General features: G+C 38.4%; 1 protein-coding gene across 2 annotated transcripts in view; it reads right to left on the bottom strand.

The window, feature by feature from the left end:
* Positions 1–945: 945 nt before the first annotated feature.
* Cntnap3 (contactin associated protein family member 3) overlaps positions 946–21,999 on the bottom strand; it is a 184,336-nt gene continuing 163,282 nt past the window's right edge. Inside the window, 7 exon segments of one of the 2 annotated variants that reach the window (NM_001402217.1) lie at positions 946–3,444; positions 4,730–4,801; positions 4,948–5,169; positions 12,827–12,914; positions 14,011–14,144; positions 15,742–15,966; positions 19,550–19,789. In NM_001402217.1, coding sequence (NP_001389146.1) covers positions 3,323–3,444; positions 4,730–4,801; positions 4,948–5,169; positions 12,827–12,914; positions 14,011–14,144; positions 15,742–15,966; positions 19,550–19,789 — 1,103 coding nt within the window. In that variant the 3' untranslated portion in view covers positions 946–3,322. 2 annotated transcript variants of the gene reach the window in all.

Below are 21,999 nucleotides of genomic sequence, written 5' to 3'. Positions count from 1 at the left end.
GTAAAAACTGGTCTATAAGGACTTACTGATAAACTTGATTAGGAAATATTAAATTATACAAAGAAGTTATCTAAAGAAACACTGCCTTCATATGACACTACTCTAAATGGTGTACTTACTAGACTTCCTTGAAACTGTAGGAAAGAAAGCTTTGTACTATAAAGATTAGGATTGCTGAGAACTTTTTGCTAATGTTTATTCATCAAGATTGACCTCCTCTAAGGCTCCATTTCCATAACAAAAGAAGATAACCCTGATTTATAATCAGCCATTAATTAATCACCCCCTTTCTCCCCCCAAAAGAACAGGTTTTTAAGAAGCAGCAGCACATGGTTAAAACCACTATCTCCTAGCCTGCCATTAAGTCCACTGCAAGAGAAGCAAAATTCTGTCAGGTGGGCAAGATTAACCTGGGTAACAGGTGTTGGGAAAGAGCAACACTTAAGAAATAGTCCTAAGGGGGTTGGGGATTTAGCTCAGCGGTAGAGTACTTGCATAGCAAGCTCAAGGCTCTGAGTTCGGTCCCCAGCTCCGGAAAGAAAAAAAAAAAAGTCCTGACAGTATCTTTGCTGTGTAAGTCTCCCACCCATCTGCTCAAGTGGGCAGACTTGAGGTTTCCTGTCTCTGTTTATATTGTTCAAAGTGTAACCTGGAGCTGGGACCTAAAAGATATTTAAGGATGACAGCATGAATAAGGTGTATATAAGAAGTAAAATCTTCTATTTGCTGCTAGTTTCTTTTGGGGCATTAGCTAGAGTCAGAGATGTGTTACATTGAAGGTTTTTTCTTTATTAATCTCTAAGTGGGTGGAGTAACTCCTCACTGGGAAGGCATATTGAGACCATAACAATAGGTAGAGCTTATTTTCTTCTTTGAGAACAAAATTTTGGGGAAACTACTTTTAGTTTTCTATCCTAGAAGAGTGTGACTCGCAACTAACCTCTACCAAAGAATACTTAGGATTGTTTTCATCATATCAGCAGAAGTACTGAAAACAGACTTTAGTTGACTTAGTCTTAGACGTTTGTTTTCTGACAAATCTTTAAACGTGTGCATTCATATAGTTTTAATCTAGCAATTAGTAAAGATTTATTTCCATTCACGTTATGTTAAACCAGTGCAGAATGAACTTACCTGCATACATTTGTGCAAATTAGGGAAAATCACATTCTAATTTGTTTTACACAACTTTCCTTAAAATAATTATTTTATTTCAAAAACGAATTTATTTTTATACAACTTCCCTTAAAATAGTTTCCCTATCATATCTCAGAAATGAATTTATTTTCAAATGAAAAGATAAAATCCGAAAGTCACCCGGGAAGAGTGTTAGTACATGACATATCAGGGCGATTTGATGATTTAGTTTCGCTATCTTGCCTAAAGTAGGAAACAGTGGGCTGGGATAATTTATCTTCTAGAACCCTGTGAAATCCCAGCTTCTAAAGTCTTCTGTGAAATTAGAGATGTATCTGTAAAAGTTATAGTGACTACATGGTGTTTATATTGGCTAATAAAATGTAACTATATTTTTGTAGACAATGTCCTCATTCTAAGAAGGCTCTTGAGAAGAAAATCCACAGAGCACATAGTATTTATGAGGTTGTGTCTCCCACATATTACCATATATATAAGCACACATATACACAATAAAACAATATAAATAGAAAACTGCCCACCACATAAACATCAATGAAAATGAGGATTCTAGGAGCAGATATAAGATACAGGAGATCTATGTTCCCTCTTTCAAAAATAACACAAATGAGATAGAAATTCTGTATGAAGTGTTGATGTTGAAGTGGGGTATTCCAAACGTTCCCAGGTATGGATGAGCTGTTCACCCCCCTTAGTCCTTGGCAGGCAATCAGTATCAGGATCCTGGTGAATGTAGCATCATTGACTTTACTGTAACTGGTACAAACTAGTTCATTTAATTACCAGGTAACACTGCCTCGTTATTAGTTCCTGCAACTGTCTCCAGGAAATTAATCCCGTCCTCTGTTTTTAGTGTGTGTAGAAACCCTAGTGAGACATACTTCAGTTTTTAGTGCACACTCGATTTGTGAGAATCTATGGAAATTTGTTCCTGTGATCATAACTTACGACTACAGTGGTATGTTTAATGCAGATCAGGTAAGTGCTGTCTTTCCTTGGAGTTAGCACCTTTCAGTTTACACTGTCAAACTGGAGAGAAGGGATAATATGCAGTATTTATGCACAAAGCAATTCCAACTTTGGAAAAGGAATAGGGGCTCTTCGGCTGGAGAAGAGCTAATAAATTGAAAAGATGTTCTCTACCTATTCAGCATAGTCATAGAAATTCAAAGCATACTGGTAACAATTTTTAGAAAAATAGAATACAGGATAACAAAGAAAAGCTGACAGATTCTTTCAATAATTGGGAATAAATAAGTTAAAGGTTATATTTGACTTGGGTGTTGTTGAGTAAGAAATAGTACATATGGCTATAAATTTAGTTTAAAACATGATCATAATTTATAAAAACCTGTAATTACAAATTACAAAGAAAACAGCATCCTTTCTTAGTGACTATTCACTATGCATCCATCTTGTTACCTATTAATTTTCTGTCCGTTACAAAAACCAACATTAAAATTTCATAACATTCAAGACCAGTTTCAACTTTGAAATTTATCAAAATGATTAGAAACGGTCAACTAGAAAAAAGCAATGCACAAAAAATATTTTCAGGCCTCTCTTTGTATTGGCCAGCAAACAGGAAAGTTGGTTGTTCTTTTTTTTTTTTTTACAGGGCACTTGACCCTGCATTCCAGGACCATGGAGATGCAAGCTAAATAGCTCTAATTTATACATGTTGGCAGAAGAGCAACAAAGAGATCCCAGATAAGCTTTCAAGTAACAACAATAACAACAACAACAACAACAACAACAACAACAACAATAACCAAAACCAACCAAACAACTGTTTAACTTTATCTGAATGAAAGTTCTGTCCCATTTTCTAAGCAGGACAATAGCTTGATGTCTACTTATTTTCTCAGCTAAAATCCATAACTGTTACACAAATCAAGGCCCTATTTAGAAAAGAGCATTCCACCTGGGGAAACTACTCCACCATGATTAATGACCCCATTCCCTTGCTAGTGAATTGCTAGGAGGGAGAGTTTGGCTGAGGAAAGTAGCCAGCCTCCTGGAGACTGAGAGTGTTAGTCCTCTGTAAGCAGGCCCTGGGCACTCTCTGGCACAGGAAGAATGGGATTGCCAAGAGGCAGGCCAGCCATAGTCACCTAAGAAGACTGCTTCTGTTTGAACTCATATTTCACTTTTGAGAGCAGTTCTAGCACTCTTCAGTTTTTGAGACTGTTGACTCATTTTTTTGGTGTAATCTTCTCTGTTGATGAACCCGTATGGCTATGGCGGATGCACAGAGCAAAATAAATATCACAACTGCTGTTATTCCTGGAGAGAGAGAAAAGGAAAAACACAAATTAGAATACTGAGCCCTGAGTAGAGGTGTGGCTGACAGAATTGATCAGTAGGTGAGGTTGAACAGAATCAACAATGTGCCAAATATTGGAGCTCCAAACCCCAGGAATTTAAGGGCATATACCTCTATAACAATCTGATGCCATTCTTAGGTATTACTACTTTGAGACAGACTTGTTGGACTTCTTCCCTAAGTATGATTATATTTGAGCAAATGCTCTTCGATCTAAAAGAAGAAACACACTCAAGTTTTAAGTTCCTCAGTAAACTGGAGGGAAGTTTTAATTTAAAAGTATCTAGTGCTTAACACTAAAGTAGAATAAATGTTAGTTAGTCTAATTAAATAGGTGCATTTTACTGATGTGCGTGTGCATGTGGCTGTGTGTGTGTGTGTGTGTGTGTGTGTGTATTGTGCAAATGTGTTTGTACCACAGTGTACAGTTTAAAAGGACAATCTTGAGTGTCATTCCTCATCTTCTACTTTTTCCAAAACGGGGTTTCTCATTGCACATTGCTGTATATGTCAGGCTAGCTGGCCCTTGTATTCTTCTGTCTCAGCTTCTTTTAGGAGTGTAAGGATTATGGACACACGCTACTGAGTCTGTCTTTTAGGTAGGTTCTGGAAAGGGGAACTCAGATCCTCATGCTTACATAGTAAATGCTTTATCTACTAAGACCTTTCACCAATCTATGAAATAGTTTTAAATACCTTCTATGATACTACACTTTTGAGATGGTAGTATAACAATAGACAACCTTTATTACCAAAAACTATTATAGGGACATTTATTACGTTTATGTGGATATTTGACAGTCAGGTATAAATGTTCCAAAACCCTGAAATCCCAGGAATAGCAGTGGCTCTCAGACCTAGCTATACACGGAACCAGCAGGAAATCAGGGTAACTGAGTGGGAGACCTCAGGATTACCTGCATTAATTTTCGGTTATAATCCACAGGTAGTACACTAAACCACAAGCCATGGCTTAATTTATTGTAGCTCTGCCAGCACAGTTACTTTAATGTTAGGAGCTTTATTTTGTAACTGTTCTTTTAGAATTACCAATATTACACCAAGAGTAGACAAGGTAATTCATAAGAGTAGACAAGAGTAGAGAAGGTAATTCATAAACAGTAACTCCAGAAAAACCCACATGTTCAAACATAGCTTGTTGACCTCACTATGGAATGTTGATTCATTTTCTATTGCACTACTTAACTCGCTGTCAAAGATCAGATTGGCTTAAGTCTTTTTTACCTCCAATGACCCCAGGGTCACTCCTGTCTGTGTTAGGAAGGGGCTGTCTATCTTCTACAGATCCAGAGTGACCTGCAGAAGAAATGGGGAGAGAAGCAGAGGACTTGTAAACACTGCCAGGAGGAGTAGATTGCAGTGTGTGTGTGTGTGTGTGTGTGTGTGTGTGTGTGTGTGTGTGTGTGTATAGGAAGGCTGGAGACATAAGGGACTACACATACCTGCACCCATAGAGGGCCCTGGAGACAGTTTCCACACTGCAGAGCCAGGACCCTCTGCACAATGAGCTGCAGCAGTCACACCACCTTGAATAGTGACTCTGGTCAGGTCCTGATTCAGTGCAGCCTTCAGTGGGACTTCCAAGCCAAATTGCACAGAAGAGAGGCAGCCTGTGAAGCCCTGAGCAGCTGCCTGCTGTGTTTCAGGGTCAACATCCAGGGGTTCTGTAGGCAGGAGAGGAGGACACGGTCAGGATCAGGGGCAGAACTGGAGCAAGCATCCTCTTGGCCACCAGCTCCTGGAAAGTTCAGCCTTCTTTTGTTTGATCATGCTCACCAGAGGCAGCTTTTTAAACATGGTGGCTTCCAGAGGTAAAGCTGGCTTTGCAATGAGCTCCATAGAGTGATGACCTTGAACTTTGCTATCAACTGCATTGGATTATAACTGTGTACTACCACACCAAGCTTGAAATTAATCACCTTAGTTCATTTAATTTCTAAACCAGCTCATTAAAACACAGCTATTTTTTAATTACATTTATTTATTCATTTTTGTGGCAAGTGCATGATGTGGAAGTCAGAAGACAGCTTTCAGAAATCAGTTCTCTTCTTCCATTATATGGAGCTTGGTAATGGAGCTGAGGTTGTCATACTCTGTTCAAATGCACTTTTAATGGAACTCATGGCCAATGATTTGACTATTTACTATAAATTGACTCCAGGAAATGAGGACTCTGTTCTGGAAATACTAGTTCATTGTTTAGCTCATATTATTTAGTTGTTTCTTCTTGTTGTTGTTATTTGTTGTTTGTTTGTTGGAGGTAAGGTCTTACTACGTAATAGCCTTTATGGTTCTTGAACTCATAGAGACCTACCTGCTTCTGTTTCCCAAATGCTGGTATTAAAGGCACACACTACCGCAACCAGCTAATTAATTGCTATTTGGAATGATATATACAGAGTCATGACATTTATATTTTCTTAATTAATTATATTTTTTAAAGAGGCAAAAAAGTTTGTGTGGGTATGTGTGTGTTAATGTGTGTGTGTGTGTGTGTGTGTGTGTGTGTACCCAAAAGGGCATACGGAGGCTAGAAGAGGGCATCAGATGCACTAGATCTGTAGTTACAGGTAGTTGTGAGCCACAGAAAAAGGTGCAAGAAACTGAACTCAAGTCTTCTGCAAAAGCAGTGCATGCCCTTAACTGTTGAGCCCTTTCTTCAACCACTAACTGTCTTGACTTATTAAGTTGGTCTAATATTAAGCTATCTTGTCTAACAGCATTTCGTAGCTTTTACTTGTTAGTTTTTGACATAGCACTTCTTTCTCAATATTGCAAGAACGTTTAAATGATACTCACTGGCTCCCAGGTAGTGGGTTGCTTTAGGAAAGTCTCAGTTTTCTGTTAAAGGTGTTTGTACAAATTAATTTAATCTAGGTGACTATTTTTAAACTCTGTTATGACAATTTAATCCATTCACATCTAGTGTAGTAACTATAACTACTCTTGGCTTCTCTACTCTACTCACTCAGTTTATGGTCCTGCATCTAGATCCCTTCCAGTACTCCCCTTCTGCTTTGAAACATGCCCTTGAATACTTTTACCTTTGCATAGATATTTTATTATGTTTTCTGTTAATATTCTTAGGGTAAGTAGAGACTTTGTGCCAGAGAAATCGATCTCTAATCATTGAATTTGAAAGATCAGCGTTTGAGAAAATAGATAAAATGTAATTTAGGTAGGGCTGTCTTCCCAGAGCACTGTCATGTATAATAGGTCCTGACAAGGTACCACATAATTGAATTAAAATAAATAACTAGAGAAGTAAGAAAATGGAAAATCTCACACATGGTGCAATAAGTTGGACACCTGGAGCCATTGTGAATCAAATCAAGTGAAATTAAGTGAAATAAAAAAAATTCAATCCCTATAAAAAGCAGATGTATCCAAAGAAGATGTCACAGGGCAAGAAAGAGGCAGGACACATTTCTCATCACAGAAAGTTTCCAGCATGTAAAGATATCACACCACAAATGATCCTCACTGGCTCCCAGGTAGTGGGTTACTTTAAGAACGTCTCAGTTTTCTGTTAAAGGCATGTCTACAAATAATTTAGTCTAGGTGACTTACTTTAAGGTAAGATAAAGAAAGGCTAACTCATATATTTAACCCGTTATCTTCCCTTAAAAATGTAAAATCTCATATCTCACTGAATTCTAAAAATTTCTTATGTGGTTTTGCCTGTGACATAGGAATGACAGACTGTTTTCTAGTGTCTCTGCAAGTTTTTATCAAGTATCAAGCCATCACAGGGGAATGTACATTCTATTGCCATCTGCCCACCCATGTTCGTCAGACCTGAGGCTCCTGAACCATATAAAACTGCAGGTCCTGAACCATGCAGTGCAAAGTTACCCAGCAGAGGCCTGCAACACCAGGACCATTAAGGTTCTCCCACCTCCCTCCCAATACCTACTACAACAAGAACATTCAGGGAGCAAAACCATCCAGATGGCTAAAGGTCCTCAAAGGGACACAGTCAACAAGAGTCAGGGCAATACTGACACCTTTGAAGCATAGCTACTCCACTACAGCAAGCCCTGGATATCCTAACACAACCAAAATGCAAGAAAAAATGACCTTGAATCCAATCTTATAAAGATGATAGAGGTCTCTGAAAGTTTATATGTAGTAAACCAAGAAATACAAGACTGGATAGCAGTTTATCAAGTTATTGGTCTATCTTATTGTAAGTTAAAGGAACAAAAACACTTTGAACTATAAGTTTTAATGTAAAAATATAGGGGACAGAGAGAGTATCCAAATCAACAAAATAGAAACAGAAGGAACACTACTCAATTCCTTCTGTAAAGCCACAATTATGCTTATACCTAAACCAAACAAAGACCCAACAACAACAACAAAAAAAGAATTTCAGACCAATTTCCCTTATAAATATCAACACAAAAATACTCAATAAAACTCTCCCAAACCAAATCCAAGAACACATCAAAATGATCATCCATCATGATTAAGTAGGCTTCATCCCAGGGATGCAGGGATGGTTCAATATACAGAAATCCATCAACGTAATCCACTATAGAAACAAACTCAAAGAAAAAAACACATGATCATCTCATTAGATACTAAGAAAGCATTTGACAAAATTCAACACACTTTCATGTTAAAAGTCTTGGAAAGATCAGGAATTCAAGGCCCATACCTAAACATAGTAAAAGCGATATACAGCAAACCAGTAGCCAACATCAAACTAAATGGAGAGAAACTTGAAGCAATCCCACTAAAATCAGGGACTAAACAAGGCTGCCCACTCTCTCCCTACCTATAGTACTCGAAGCCCTATTGAGAGCAATCAGACAGCAAAAGGAGGTCCAAGGAATACAAACTGGAAAGGAAGAAGTCAAAACATTACTATTTGCAGATGATATGATAATATACTTATGTGACCCCAAAAGTTCTACCAGAGAACCACTAAACCTGATAAGCAACTTCAGCAAAGTGGCTGGGTATAAAATTAACTCAAATAAAATCAGTAGCCTTCCTCTACTCAAAGGATAAACAGGCTGAGAAAGAAATTAGGGAAACCACACCCTTCACAATAGTCCCAAATAATATAAAATACCTTGGTGTGACTCCAACCAAGCAAGTGAAAGATCTGTATGACAAGAACTTCAAGTCTCTGAAGAAAGAAATTGAAGATATCAGAAGATGGAAAGATGTCCCATGCTCACAGATTGGCAGGATTTATATTGTAAAAATGACCATCTTGCCAAAAGCAATCTACAGATTCAATGTAATGCCCATCAAAATTCCAACTCAGTTAGAATTGAGTTAGAAGGAGCAATTTGCAAATTTATCTGGAATAACAAAAAAAAACAGGATAGTGAAAACTATCCTCAACAATAAAATAACTTCTGGAGAATCACCATCATTGACCTCAAGCTGTATTACAGAGCGATAGTTATTAAAAAACAATAAAAACCCAAAATGGTATGATATTGGTACAAAGGCAGGCAGTCTGACCAATGGAATAGAATTGAAGATCCAGAAATGAACCCACACACCTATAGTCACAAAGGAGCTAAAACCATCCAGTGGAAAAAGGATAGTATTTTCAGCAAATGGTGCTGGTTCAACTGGAGGTCAGCATGTAAAAGAATGCAAATTGATCCATTCTTATGGCCTGTACAAAGGTCAAATCCAAGTGGATCAAGGACCTCCACATCAAACCAGATACACTCAAACTAGTAGAAGAAAAAGTGGGGAAGAGCCTCAAACATGTGGGCACTGGGGGAAATTTCCTGAACAGAACAACAATGGCTTATGCTCTAAGATCAAAAATGGACAAAAGGGACCTCATAAAATTGCAAAGATTCTGCAAGGCAAAGGACACTGTCAATAGGATAAACGGCAACCCATAGATTGGAAAAGATCTTTACCAATCCTACATCGATAGAGAACTAATATTCAATATATACAAAGAAATCAAGAAGTTAAACTGCAGAGAATCAAATAACCCTATTAAAAATGGGGTACAGAGCTAAACAAAGAATTCTCAGCTGAGGAAAATTGAATGGCTGAGAAGTACCTAAAGAAATGTTCAACATCCTTAGTCATCAGCGAATGCAAATCAGAACAACCCTGAGATTCTAGTTCACTTCAGTCAGAATGACTAAGATAAAAACTCAAGTGACAACAGATGCTGGAGAGGATGTGGAGAAAGAGGAACACTCCTCCATTGTTGGTGAGATTGCAAACTGGTACAGCCACTCTGGAAATCAGTCTGGAGGTTCCTCAGAAAATTGGACATAGTGCTACCTGAGGACCCAGCTATACCCATCCTGGGAATATACCCATAAGATGCTCCACTATGTTCATAGCAGCCTTATTTATAGTAGCCAGAAGCTGGAAAGAACCCAGATGCCCTTCAACAGAGGAATGGATACAGAAAATGTGGTACATCTACACAATGGAATACTACTCAGCTATTAAAAACAATGACTTCATGAAATTCTTAGGCAAATGGAATGAACTAGAAAATATCATCCCAAGCGAGGTAACCCAATCACAAAAGAACACACATGGCATGCACTCACTGATAAGTGGATATTAGTCCAAAAGCTCAGACTACCCAAGATACAATCCACAGACCACATGAAGTTCAAGAAGGAAGACCAAACTGTGGATGCTTCAGACCTTAGAAGGGCGAACAAAAATATTCATAGGAGGAGATATGGAAACAAAGTTTGTAGCAGAGATGGAAGGAATGGCCATTCAGAGCCTGTCCCACCTGGGAATCCAGCCCATATACATACAGTCACCAAACCCAGACAATATTGCTGATGCCACAAAGTGCATGCTGACAGCCTAATATAGCTGTCTCCGGAGAGGCTCTGTCAGAGCATAACAAATACAGAGGCGAATGCTAGCAGCAAACCATTGAACTGAGAACAGGTTCACCACTGGAGGACTTAGAAAAAGGATTAAAGGAGCTGAAGGGGTTTGCAACCCCATAAGAACAACAATACCAACCAACCAGAGATCCCAGGGACTAAACCACGATCCAAAGAGTACACATGGACAGACCCACAGCTCCAGCTGCATATGTAGCAGAGGATGGTCTTGTTGGGCACCAATGGGAGGAGAAGCCCTTGGTCCTGCCAAACCTGGACCCCCCAGTGTATGGGACTATCAGGGTGGCTAGGTGGGAAGCGGTTGGTAGATGCATGGGGGAACACCCTCGTGGAAGAACAGGGAGGGGGGATGCGGTAGGGCGTTTATGGTCGGGAAACCAGGAAAGGGGATAACATTTGAAGTGTAAATAAAAAATATCCAATAAGAAACATGAAAAAAAATAAGCCTAAAAATGTATAATCTTGCTATATTCATTAAGAGATTTAGAAGTGGCAAAATACATAGAACAGAATTCATACTAAAATAGTTGTCTAAAATATGATCTGCTTTATTGCTCTTTAATTATTATTTCTATTTCAAAGCATTAACAAATTAGAAAAGCTAACTATTCATAATTTAGGAGGAGTCATTTCCATCAGGTATATGCTTCCTTGCTTAATTTTTGTTTAAAAATTTTTTTTGGTTTCTGTTTTGGTTTCATTATAGCAGTAGGATAGCCTCAAACTTGTTAGCCTCCTGACCTACTTTTCAAGTACTGAGGCACATGCCATTAATCCTGGGCCCAAATTTTTTCAGATATACTGTGTGTGTGTGTGTGTGTGTGTGTGTGTGTGTGTGTTAGTGTTTCTACTGCTTTGATAAAACACCATGACCAAACACAACTTGGGGGAATCCAAGATTTATTTCATTTTCTACGTCTATATCACAGCTCATTATAGGACTTGGCACAGAAATTCAAGTTAGGAATCTGGAGGCAGGAACTGAATGAAGTAGAAGACATGGAGGAGTGCTGCTTACTGGCTTGCTCCTCAAGTGTTGCTCAGTTTGCTTTCTTTTACCACTCAGGACCCCTTGTCCAGGGGTAGCATTGCCCCAAGTGGGCTGGGTCCTCCTTTATCAACTAACAATCTAGAAAATGCTCCACAGACTTGCCCGCAGGTAATCCGATGGGAGCATCTTCTCCACTGAGGTTCCTCTTCCAAGGTAACTTGTGTCAAGTTGACACAAATTAACCAGAAGCCAGAAAATGTTCCATGTCCTAGAGCTGGAATTATGGGCAACTGTGATCACCTGAATATGGGTGCTGGGAACTGAACTCAGAATTGTAGTGCTGGGATTATAGATATGTGCTGCTATGCCCAGTTTGAAATAGGGGTATTTCTTTACAGAAGGATTCCATTCCTTGGCTATCATTATATCAAATTTAAAGTTAAACTGGGTTTAAAATGTTTCTATGTCTGTGCCATAACCAACTACTATATCTTCCTTCCATATAATAGACAGTTGTGCATGTGATTTAAAGTCATCAAAGACATCTGAACAAACAGATTTGCGTGGAGCCCATTCTGTATTTGCTTGTTGGGGAAATTGATTATTTCTTTCTCAACTTCAGTTTACAGGTAATTTTATTACTTGATGGAGGCCTTTTGTAGAAAATATTTAATCTCAGTCTTGGGCTTTTACCCCACTTTTGACCATTTAGTTCCCAGATAAAAGACACACCTTTATATTTATAATGAGCCTTAATCAGCACAAGAGCTAAGCACATATCTATCCTCTATGCTATTATGTCTACTTCCCAGCCAATAACCCCATTATATAATTTGCCATGTTTAGTCTGGGCTGCTCTTAACTCTAATTAGCCAACCCACATGGCTGTTATTTTAAGATTCTTACCCCACGACGACTTCTCTCTCTACTTTCTTTTTTTCCACCTTGTGGTTCTCCTCCTACCCCAAGCCTGGGAACCCTAAACCTCACCTATGTATCCTCTGCCCAGTTATTGGCTGTTGGCATCCTTATGCATCGATCAGGGGTAAATTGGGGGCAAGGTCACACAGCCTGGGTATATGTGTTGTCTCTGGGAGCAACCAGTATTTAGTATAGCGAAAAGACCAAATCTCAGCAGAGGTCCCTGGAGTTGATGCTGAAACTGTCTGTTCTGGTGTTTTCACTTTTCAGGAAGTGTCAGCCTCATTATGCATAACCATGACAGCTAAGTGGGGATCTTCAAGGGATGACTCTGCTCATCTGCCAGAAGGCACTTACCCATGATCGTACATGCATTCAACACGAGTACAGTCTGTATCTTGATTGCCACTCAGTGTGAAATAATTATTAAAATAAGACAAAGAGCCTCTTTCAGCATAATGAATGCACCCAGACTCTGTGACATGACACTTACGATGTGATGTTTTTTCAGGAAAAGCTTTTTCTCCCACTTACCTAAAACCTTTCCCAATGTGAGTGATTTGACAGCATTGAATTCAGTCCCTGAGGACAAGATGACTTGTCTCTTTGTACTCTGGTTAACCTATGAAATATGCCACAGGAAGTGAATAGAAGAGGGAAGGAGGATGGGAAAGAAGGAGGGAGGGAAGGAGGGAGAGGGGAGAGAGAGAGAGAGAGAGAGAGAGAGAGAGAGAGAGAGAGAGAGAGAGAGAGAGAGAGAGAGAGAGAGAAAGTTGAATGTGCTGTAAGGAAGCTTTAAAAATTCCCCTTTAACAGGATATTGAGGGGAAGGCTATCTTACAAAGCTGGCATAGCCTCCCAGACTCTGGTCCTTTCCTTACCGTACTTTTTCTTCATAATGGGTCTGTAACTGGCAGAATCCCAAAAATGATGGAATCAATTGTTTTATCTTTATTTTATTTTTATTTAGGTGTGTGTGGGTGTGTGTATGCCATAGAGTTCAGTGCCCGTGGAGACCAGAAGACAGCATCATATCCCTTGGAGCTGGAGTTACAGACAGTCTGTGCTTTCTGGCAAAAGTGCTGAGAGTGAAACTTGGGTCTTTTTCCAGGAGCAGTGTGTGCTTTTAACCGATAAGCACTCTCTCCAGCCACAGAACCGTTTGTTTCTAACTTCAAAACTCATTGTCTGGAGAACATGGCATATGCAGTTAAAAGCCAGAGTTTTATGAATAGACAGACTTAAAATATATTTTCCTTCAAATGCCAGAGAAAATTAGCTTACTCTAGTTTTATTTATACTCCTCATTTATTCCCATTTTTTTTTGTGAGTTTCCTGTGTTTAAATTGTTTTGGTATACGTTCTTTTACAGCCACACAGGACATGTTACCATTGAAACAGTAGTGAAAAATTCAACCTGTATTCACCATGATAAACTAGGCATTTCTGTATTGGATAAAGTGGACCAACTAAGAACAGTTTGACATTTCAAAGGGCCAAAGTGTAGTCAGTTTGAGACAGTGACTGGCAAACAAGCAAACAGGACAAAATAAACACCCTTTCCCTGCCCCCACATCTTGGCTACATTTGGCTTTCACTTATGGAGAACGTAAAATGGATTGCTTTCTATTAATGTTCATTATTGATTTCTTGATCTTTTATTAATCATTCTTATAGCCTCCTAGCAGTTATTTTTTACTTCAGCATTGCCACCTCACCTCTACAGAGACTACTGCTTCTTCTCTGTTAATCATCAGCTGGTGAAAGTGACCGTCTGCTAAGTTTCTAAGGTCAAAGTTGAAAGCATCTGCATTCCGATGTCTGTCCAGCTTGTACCTCACCTGCAAACTTCCTAAAGAGGGAAATAGTGACATTTTTTAATTATAATTCCATTCTTTAGATCCCTTGGTGCAAATTCTAGAGCATTTTCAGGGTTATTTACCAAGTTCACCTTGGATGTATTTAGCATTGACTTGAAAGCACCCAAGAGTTACTGTTCCTGACATAGTGATTACTTCAGTGCTGTCTATGGCCAAACTGTGAGATATACCACATTTTAAAGTGAAAATCAAACTCCCTGATATAAATAATTTCCCCAAATTTCTTAAACAAAGGGTTTAAAAAACATATATGAAAATTCAGAACTCAATCTAAAGCATGACTATGATATTTGATTGTGGAAATTACAAAAATATGTGCTATACTATATTTATGTTTAGTCACAGTAATTATTACAGTGACTTTAATAAAATTTATTCCATTTAAAATTCGTCTAAGAACCATACTTTTTCTAAAGGTCTTTTAAATGACTAAAATACAGAGAAAGGATTTTATTATAAGACATATATGGCCATAGTACATAGGCTCACCCTAACTACCTACATCCTACAGCTTCATAAGACCTTGATTTTATAAGAAATCAAATATTTTAGACCTAATAGACTTACACCTTTGTCTATCATCCAACTGTGAAAACTTGGATTGCCCCAATTGCCACTGGTAGAAAGACTGTCATTTGTTCTAACTGGCTACTCCACCACTAATGAGATAAAGAACAATTGTCATTGTTGGTTTTGTAATAGGAATTAACTTTTATATAGTTTTATTTTTATCACCTATATTAATGACCCTTCAATTAACCTAGAATAAGCTGAAGATAATGCCCAACATCCAAAATATTCTTTTCAGAATGAACTTCAAAGCTAACTCAAACCATCACGTGGTATTACAGATCTTTTCAAAACAAGTACTTCATACCAAATCTAATCTCTACAACTATAAAAGCATCTCAATTTGATTTTGAAATGGCAGTAAGAAGCTTGGCAGACAGACAGTGAAAATATTAGGTAGATTAATGCTTTATACTTAAGCATTTAAGATGTCTCATTTCCTGCTTTTCTCCCTCTGCAAACAGAAAGATTTGGTGAGAGGGGGGAACTGTCTAGTGAAATCTTTAAATCTCCCACAAGGGGGTTCATCCAATCAGCTTTCTTTTCTTTTCTGGATTATTCAATCTCCTGTAATACTCCAAAAACACTCAATTCTGAGGGAAAAGGTAATTTATCCCCTTCTTAAACATGTATAAGTTTAGCTTTGCCATACGAAATTGGATTTCTAATTTCTGGGACCTTTGTTCATTTGTGGAAAGTCTAACTTTGCATGCTTTGCTGTGTGTTCTGCTTCTGCTCTCATTAGAATATATTTGCTTGCTTTGACTATGATTGGTTTCCTGAAGAAAACGAACCAGACCCAAGTCCCAGTACACAGTCACACTAGCTTTTATGACACCCACTAGGGATAGCCCTAAAATACTAATGTGGAAGCTATGCAACTTTTTCTTTGTAGAGCTTGCAACCCTATTTTTCAAACTAGTGTTTTCATTGTTTGTTACTGTTTTCTTTGGTTTTGTTGCTTGTTTTCTTATTTTAGTGTGCTCAAAAGATATTCACCATTGTTGGCCAGGATAACTGAAAGGTATTCCTCATCAAAAGAGCTCACATAAAGCAATAAGCATGGTGTCTGTGTGGTTCGGAAGCTCAACGTGATGGTTTCTCTGGACAGGATGACATCCCCATGTAATGAAGAAGCCAGAGAGCTGGTGTTTTCATCGAGGGGCGGACGTTCTTGAAAATTATAGGTCACTGAGGAGCCCATTTCAAAATAGGCAGAAATCTCTACAACGAAACACAAATATTTGTTATGTTAATGGGAACAGCACAAATATCAGGTGACATATATTTAACCCTCCAATCTGTAGATATCCTGATGGATAAAGTGGCTACTTTCCCTTAATTATTTTTTTAACTCCCTAAGATGCTTTCCTGTTTTGATTTTCTCACTTTTCAAATGTTAAGGAAGTGAAGTCTGAAAAGTGACAATTCTTGATATATCAAAAGTCTAGAATGGACATTTGATAAATCAACCCCAGGATGAAGCCAGTGTTATTAGTGTTATCATTCACGATATTCTGAATGTGATCTTGGGTTCGTTTTGCACGAATTTTACTAGGAACTTTTGCATTTATATTCATCAAGGAAATTGTTCTACCTTGTTTTATAATGCTCCTATTTGATTTTGGTAGCAAAGTAAATAAATGCTAGTGTTATAGAACTGGCTTTGCCACTGGGAGCTAGCCCACTTTTTGCTGTTTCCTCATTACCTGGGCCAGTCCGCCTGTCATGTGCTACTTAGATTGTCAGTGTCCAGACCTCCTGTTCTCTACCACTGCTTAACAGGCCTGTATCTCATCTAGGGTAAAGCAGGTTGAGTTAAAGACCCCTGACTTGTGATCCTTGTTTTCAGGCCCCCATCTCTCCCAAGTTGGCTCCCAAGGTGCCTTTACAATCGTGTAGAGTGACAGAAAGAAATTCTACTCTGCTGCTGACCATCTACCATAGTGATTATGGTCTCATCAAAATCAGCCTTGTATTTGAGGCTTGGGGGTGCCGTGGGATTTTCCTGATAGAGCTCTGCTAGACCCTTCCCTCCAGGTTGCCTGACTGACCTTTGGATAAGGCTTCTGCTTCCTCCATGCGCTGCTCTCCATGCTAGGGAACCCTGCTGCTGTTGTGTTTGGTCTGCTTCTTTACACAGTGTCACTTTTCCTTCCTTCACACTTTCAACTGTCCTACTGACACCTTTATAAATTTCCAAAATCATTCCTCTCCTTTCCTCTTTGGAATAGAGCTCATTTTTTTTCTTACTTTGACTCTTTCTCTTTACCTGGTCACATGGAAGGAAACTTCTGGTCCATCACTGTAACTTAAGTCCTAGGAAATTTTTTTCTATGCCTAAGATTTCTCAAACTTACTATTCAGTGTTAACTGGAAAACAAAATTTTATCTCAGGTGATCTCTGCATTTGTACTGAGAGAAAAGACAAAGTGATTCTCAGTTTCTCCTAAAATACTTTATAAAGGATATGTGTTCGCTACTGTTTTGTTGTTGTTGCTGTGATAAAATACCATGACTGAAGGTAACTTAAGAAAGATTTTATTCAGCCAGAATACAGCAAATACATAGGCGAATGCCAGCAGCAATCCACTGAACTGAGAACGGGACTCCTGTTGAAGGAATCAGAGAAAGGTCTGGAAGAACTTGAAGGGGCTCAAGACCTCATATGAGCAACAATGCCAAGCAACCAGAGCTTCCAGAGACTAAGCCACTACCCAAAGACTATACATGGACTGACCTTGGGCTCCAACCTCATAGGAAGCAATGAATATCCTAGTAAGAGCACCAGTGGAAGGGGAAGCCCTTGGTCCTGCCAAGACTGAACCCCCAGTGAACGTGATTGTTGTGGGGAGGGTAGTAATGGGGGGAGGATGGGGATGGGAAGCCCATATAGAAGGGGAGGGGGAGGAGTTAGGGGGATGTTGGCCCAGAAACCGGGAAGGGGAATAATAATCGAAATGTAAATAAGAAATACTCAAGTTAATAAAGATAAAAAAAAGATTTTATTTTTGATTGTGGTTGCAGAGGGCTAGATGACCATAATGGCAGAGAATCCATGATGACAGAAGCAGGGAGCTCAGAAATGACATCTCATTTCTCATTTCCATACCTGGGTGGGGGGAGAGGATAGGAGGAGGGGGAGAGGGAGAGGGAAAAGGGAGAGGCTGGAAGTGGGCTACCGACATAGGTTTTCAAAGCCCATTCAGTGACAAACTTTTTCCAGAAATGTTCCATGTCCAATATAGCATCTCCAACTGTGGACCAAGTATTCCAATGCATAAACCTATGGGTGTCATTCTTATTTCAAACCACCAGAGGCTGACACCCTAATTTTGTGTCATATTACTTCCAAAAATATATTTAGTACAGAAATATCCACATATACATGCATATGTGCATGTGCATGAACACACATACACACACTTAATAAAATGAAGATATTGAGAGATGGTCTTTATTTTGCAATGAATTTTTGTCTTCCTATTTCCATAAAACACCAAGAGAATTTATTAAACATCCATATTATTAGTTTAGACCATGAAATTTAAGGTCTTGGAATATAGCTCAGTGGTGGAGTACTTGGTTGGTGTTCATAAAGCCATAGCATCACAAAATAGATAAAGTATAATAAAATAAAATGTTAAAATATAGCTCAGTTGATAGAGTGACTGACTAGGATGTGTGAGGCCCTTTGTTCAATCCCCAGAACTTAGAAAGTAGAGGCATAATGATGAAAAGCTCTGACTGTCCTTGGCTATACAGGAAATTTGAGGTTGGCCTGGGTTAGAAAATATGTCTAAAATCATAATTATTATCATTTATAAAACAAAAATATAAAAAAGGGGAACTTAGATATAAAATACCCTTTATATACCAGAGAGCCATTTCTTATTTACCCACAACACAATGTCTATGTCTAGTGTAATTTTAGGTTATGAAGTAACATTAGAATGGCCATCACAGACAGATCTTATACTGTAATGTATTCAAGTAGATGAATGGAAGTTTTTTTAAGGCGCTTTCCAAAACTTTTCAATGACTTCTAGATAATTAATTCTCAAAATTCCTCTGAAATTTAACATAATTTTTATAGCAAATAAAGTTTCTTATACTGTTAAACATATACCAAGAATGTGTAAAACAATTAGTGTATTTGATTTTAATGAATAAATATTCTAGGAATTCCATTAAAATATTAATAATTTTAAGCATATCCAAGAAGTTTGTAAAGTGTGCACTCTAGACTCAAACCAGTCCCTCCATTTAGAATGAATCAGGATTAGTAGGAAATATGTCACATCCCAAATTGCTTCTTAAGGAGATTTAAACACCTAACAACCAATGTTTCAGTTTACTAAAGTCGTGTCATATTTAATTAAATGTACCTTCTGGCCTTTACAAGTGCTGCACTCATGTGTACAGACACAAACTTAGGCATATAATTAAAACAGTAATTTAAAAAATCCCTTTATATCACTTTGAGTTTAGTGATAGATGACAATGACGCTTAGATGATCTGAAAACCAGAGCAATTTGAGGGACAGAATTCTAGAAACTAGTTGATTCTGAGAACATCATCACCAAGCAAAAGACAGGAGTAGAACTAAGAGCCTCCAAATAATAAACCCAGAGAAGACTGATCTATGGAACAGCCTTAGGTTTCTAAAGATATTCATAAACCTTCCACATTTAATGAAGAATTTAATGGGATTCTAAGCCAGACAACTACATCACCTTATACTGTCTTTATAAGGCCCAATACCAGAGGAGTCCCACATCTCCATGATTTATTTCTTGGACATACCATGTGAGCACAGTGGCCCATCGTAGGCAGAGAAGGCACAGTCACAAGCAATCCCTCTGCGTTTCTCTTGACACTTTCCTCCATTGCGACACAGGTGTCCATAGCTGCTGCAGTGACCTGGACATCCTGGCTCCACTCCTGGTGTCATTATGGCCCTTCCCTCCAGGTCCAGTGCTATTCCATTCACCTGGAGGGACCGGATACATCCCAGGAAGCCCTTCTGCCTGCTGGCTGTCCCCCCTACAAGGGAAGCACTGCAAATACAAATGTGTTCCTTGGTATTTTATTTAGGATTTTCTGTCCATGTGAACTCAGACCTGATGGAGTTAGGCAAGAAAAAGAATTGACATTTGTCGGAAGCATTGTTGGCATTGAAAACATATGTGTTCATCGCAAGTCAGGAAACCTTATATGACACCACCTAATGAAATATTATTCAGCTTATAGAAAAAAATCTTGACATTTGTGACCATTCATTATAAAATTTCCTTTAGTTTCACAAAACACAAACCTCATACACATCATTTTAATTGTTTATGACTAGTGAGTGATACACGTTATTATGGTTATATGTGACATTTCAAAATCTTCACAATAATGTAAATACATCCTGTTAATTTCTTACTTGGGTAAACTGTCAGAGCATAGGAAGAGACTGAGAAGCAAAACTAGGAAAGCTGGAGAAAATGGCACTGACTTATGTCCCTCACATCACATACCTGTCTCCAAAGATACAGCACTAAACATAAACCAGATATTATATATACACATGGTTTATCACATCGAACTTGAATACTAAAAGTCTACTGAGAGAGGATTCCAACACTGTCAGAGCAAATGCCACTTTATGCAATATGATAGTGTTATATTATTCTGTGAGATGCAGATGCCAGAGCTTCCTTACAGAGACTCTGAAACAGCTGGTTTATGGCAGGGATCATGAAGCCAGCAGTTCCTCTGTTAGATCCCACAAAGGCCTAGGTGCTCAGACACTCAGCCTTCAACTTGCCACAGCTGGGGGGTAGTATTAACCTTAAGAAGTGAGGCCTGGTAGGAACTTTATAAATTACTGTAGACATGGCATCAAATGAGAATGTGGAGCCTTGGTTATTTCTACACTCATGTTCTGAAGCAATTTCCTTGTCCTTTTGCTTCTACCATGCTGGGCAAAACCTACTGGCTTAAAAATCCTTAACACAATGGGTCTGCCTATTTGTGGGCTGAAATTCAAAGCTCTGAGTCTAGAAGGAATTCCTTTTTAAAATTTGTTTACTACTTTATTATTTACATATGTATGTATGTATGTATGTATGTATGTATGTATGTATGTATGTATGTATAGGTTGGGGTGGCATGAGCTATGGTGCACATGTGGAGTTCAAAGAATAACGTGTGGGTCTCCGTTCTCTCCTACCATGTGTGCTCTTGGACTAGAAATCAGATCAGTAAGTGTGATGTCAAGTGCATTTACCTTTTGAGCCATCCTGCTGACCCTGAATCTCTTATCTTTATAAGGTGATTAGCTACCGTATTTGTTTCAGTAATGGAGAGCTAACACACGTACTTTGTTGGTATTTTTCTTCCATCAGGTAGTTTGATGGTTTCAAGTCCTTTGAATAAGGATAATCTCACCTTAACTTAGGAACCCATAATGCTTAAATCTATGTCTTATGGATTCATAGTATATTAACCTTCTTTGTAAGTACAAGCACACAGGTAGACATGAACATGAGTGCACACACACATATACATACACCAATGCTTGAATTCATCATTAGCAATTACTACCTAGATATTGTATGTAATTTCTGTAAAGCAGGATGTGTAGTTATTTATGACTTAATCATACTTCTAATTAGATTGTGCCTTTATTTGCTGTAAGATACATAAATAAGTGAGAGATTATTGCCTGGTTTCTAAGACTGGAGTAGTCTGAAAAGCAACATAGCAAAACAGTTTCCCTTATGAGAAAAATAACATTAAAGTAATAAATAAGCAAAATATAGTTTTGTTATGAGAAAAATAACAAGTAATAAATAAGCAAACTAAAGAAAAGCTTATGCCGCCCACAACTCTGATCTTTAAACAAATGAACTACAAGAATAAAGGAAGAGGACCCAGCTATAAATAATAAGCACGAGAGGTAGCAGCCTGATGATGGTGAACAATGACAGGGAATGCAAAACCAGGATCCTGAGAGGCTTCCACAAAGTAGACCTGGACCCTTAAAGGTTTGCACAGTGTCTACCTTCCACATAGGAAAGAAATCATGAGATAGTTGTCTTAGTTTAGGTTTTATTGCTGTGAAGAGACAACAGGACTACAACAATTGTTATAAAAGATTTAATTTGGGGCTGGCTTACAGTTTCAGAGGTTTAGGAAGCATGGCAGAGTGCAGGCAGACTTGCTGCTGGAGGAGCCAAGAGTTCTGTATCTGGATCCACAGACAG

Source organism: Rattus norvegicus, chromosome 17, assembly GCF_021556685.1.
Source record: "Rattus norvegicus strain SHRSP/BbbUtx chromosome 17, alternate assembly SHRSP_T2T, whole genome shotgun sequence".
Classification (NCBI taxonomy): Eukaryota; Metazoa; Chordata; class Mammalia; order Rodentia; family Muridae; genus Rattus; species Rattus norvegicus.
Note: the sequence above shows the minus strand (reverse complement) of the source record. Positions and strands in the feature narration are given on the sequence as shown.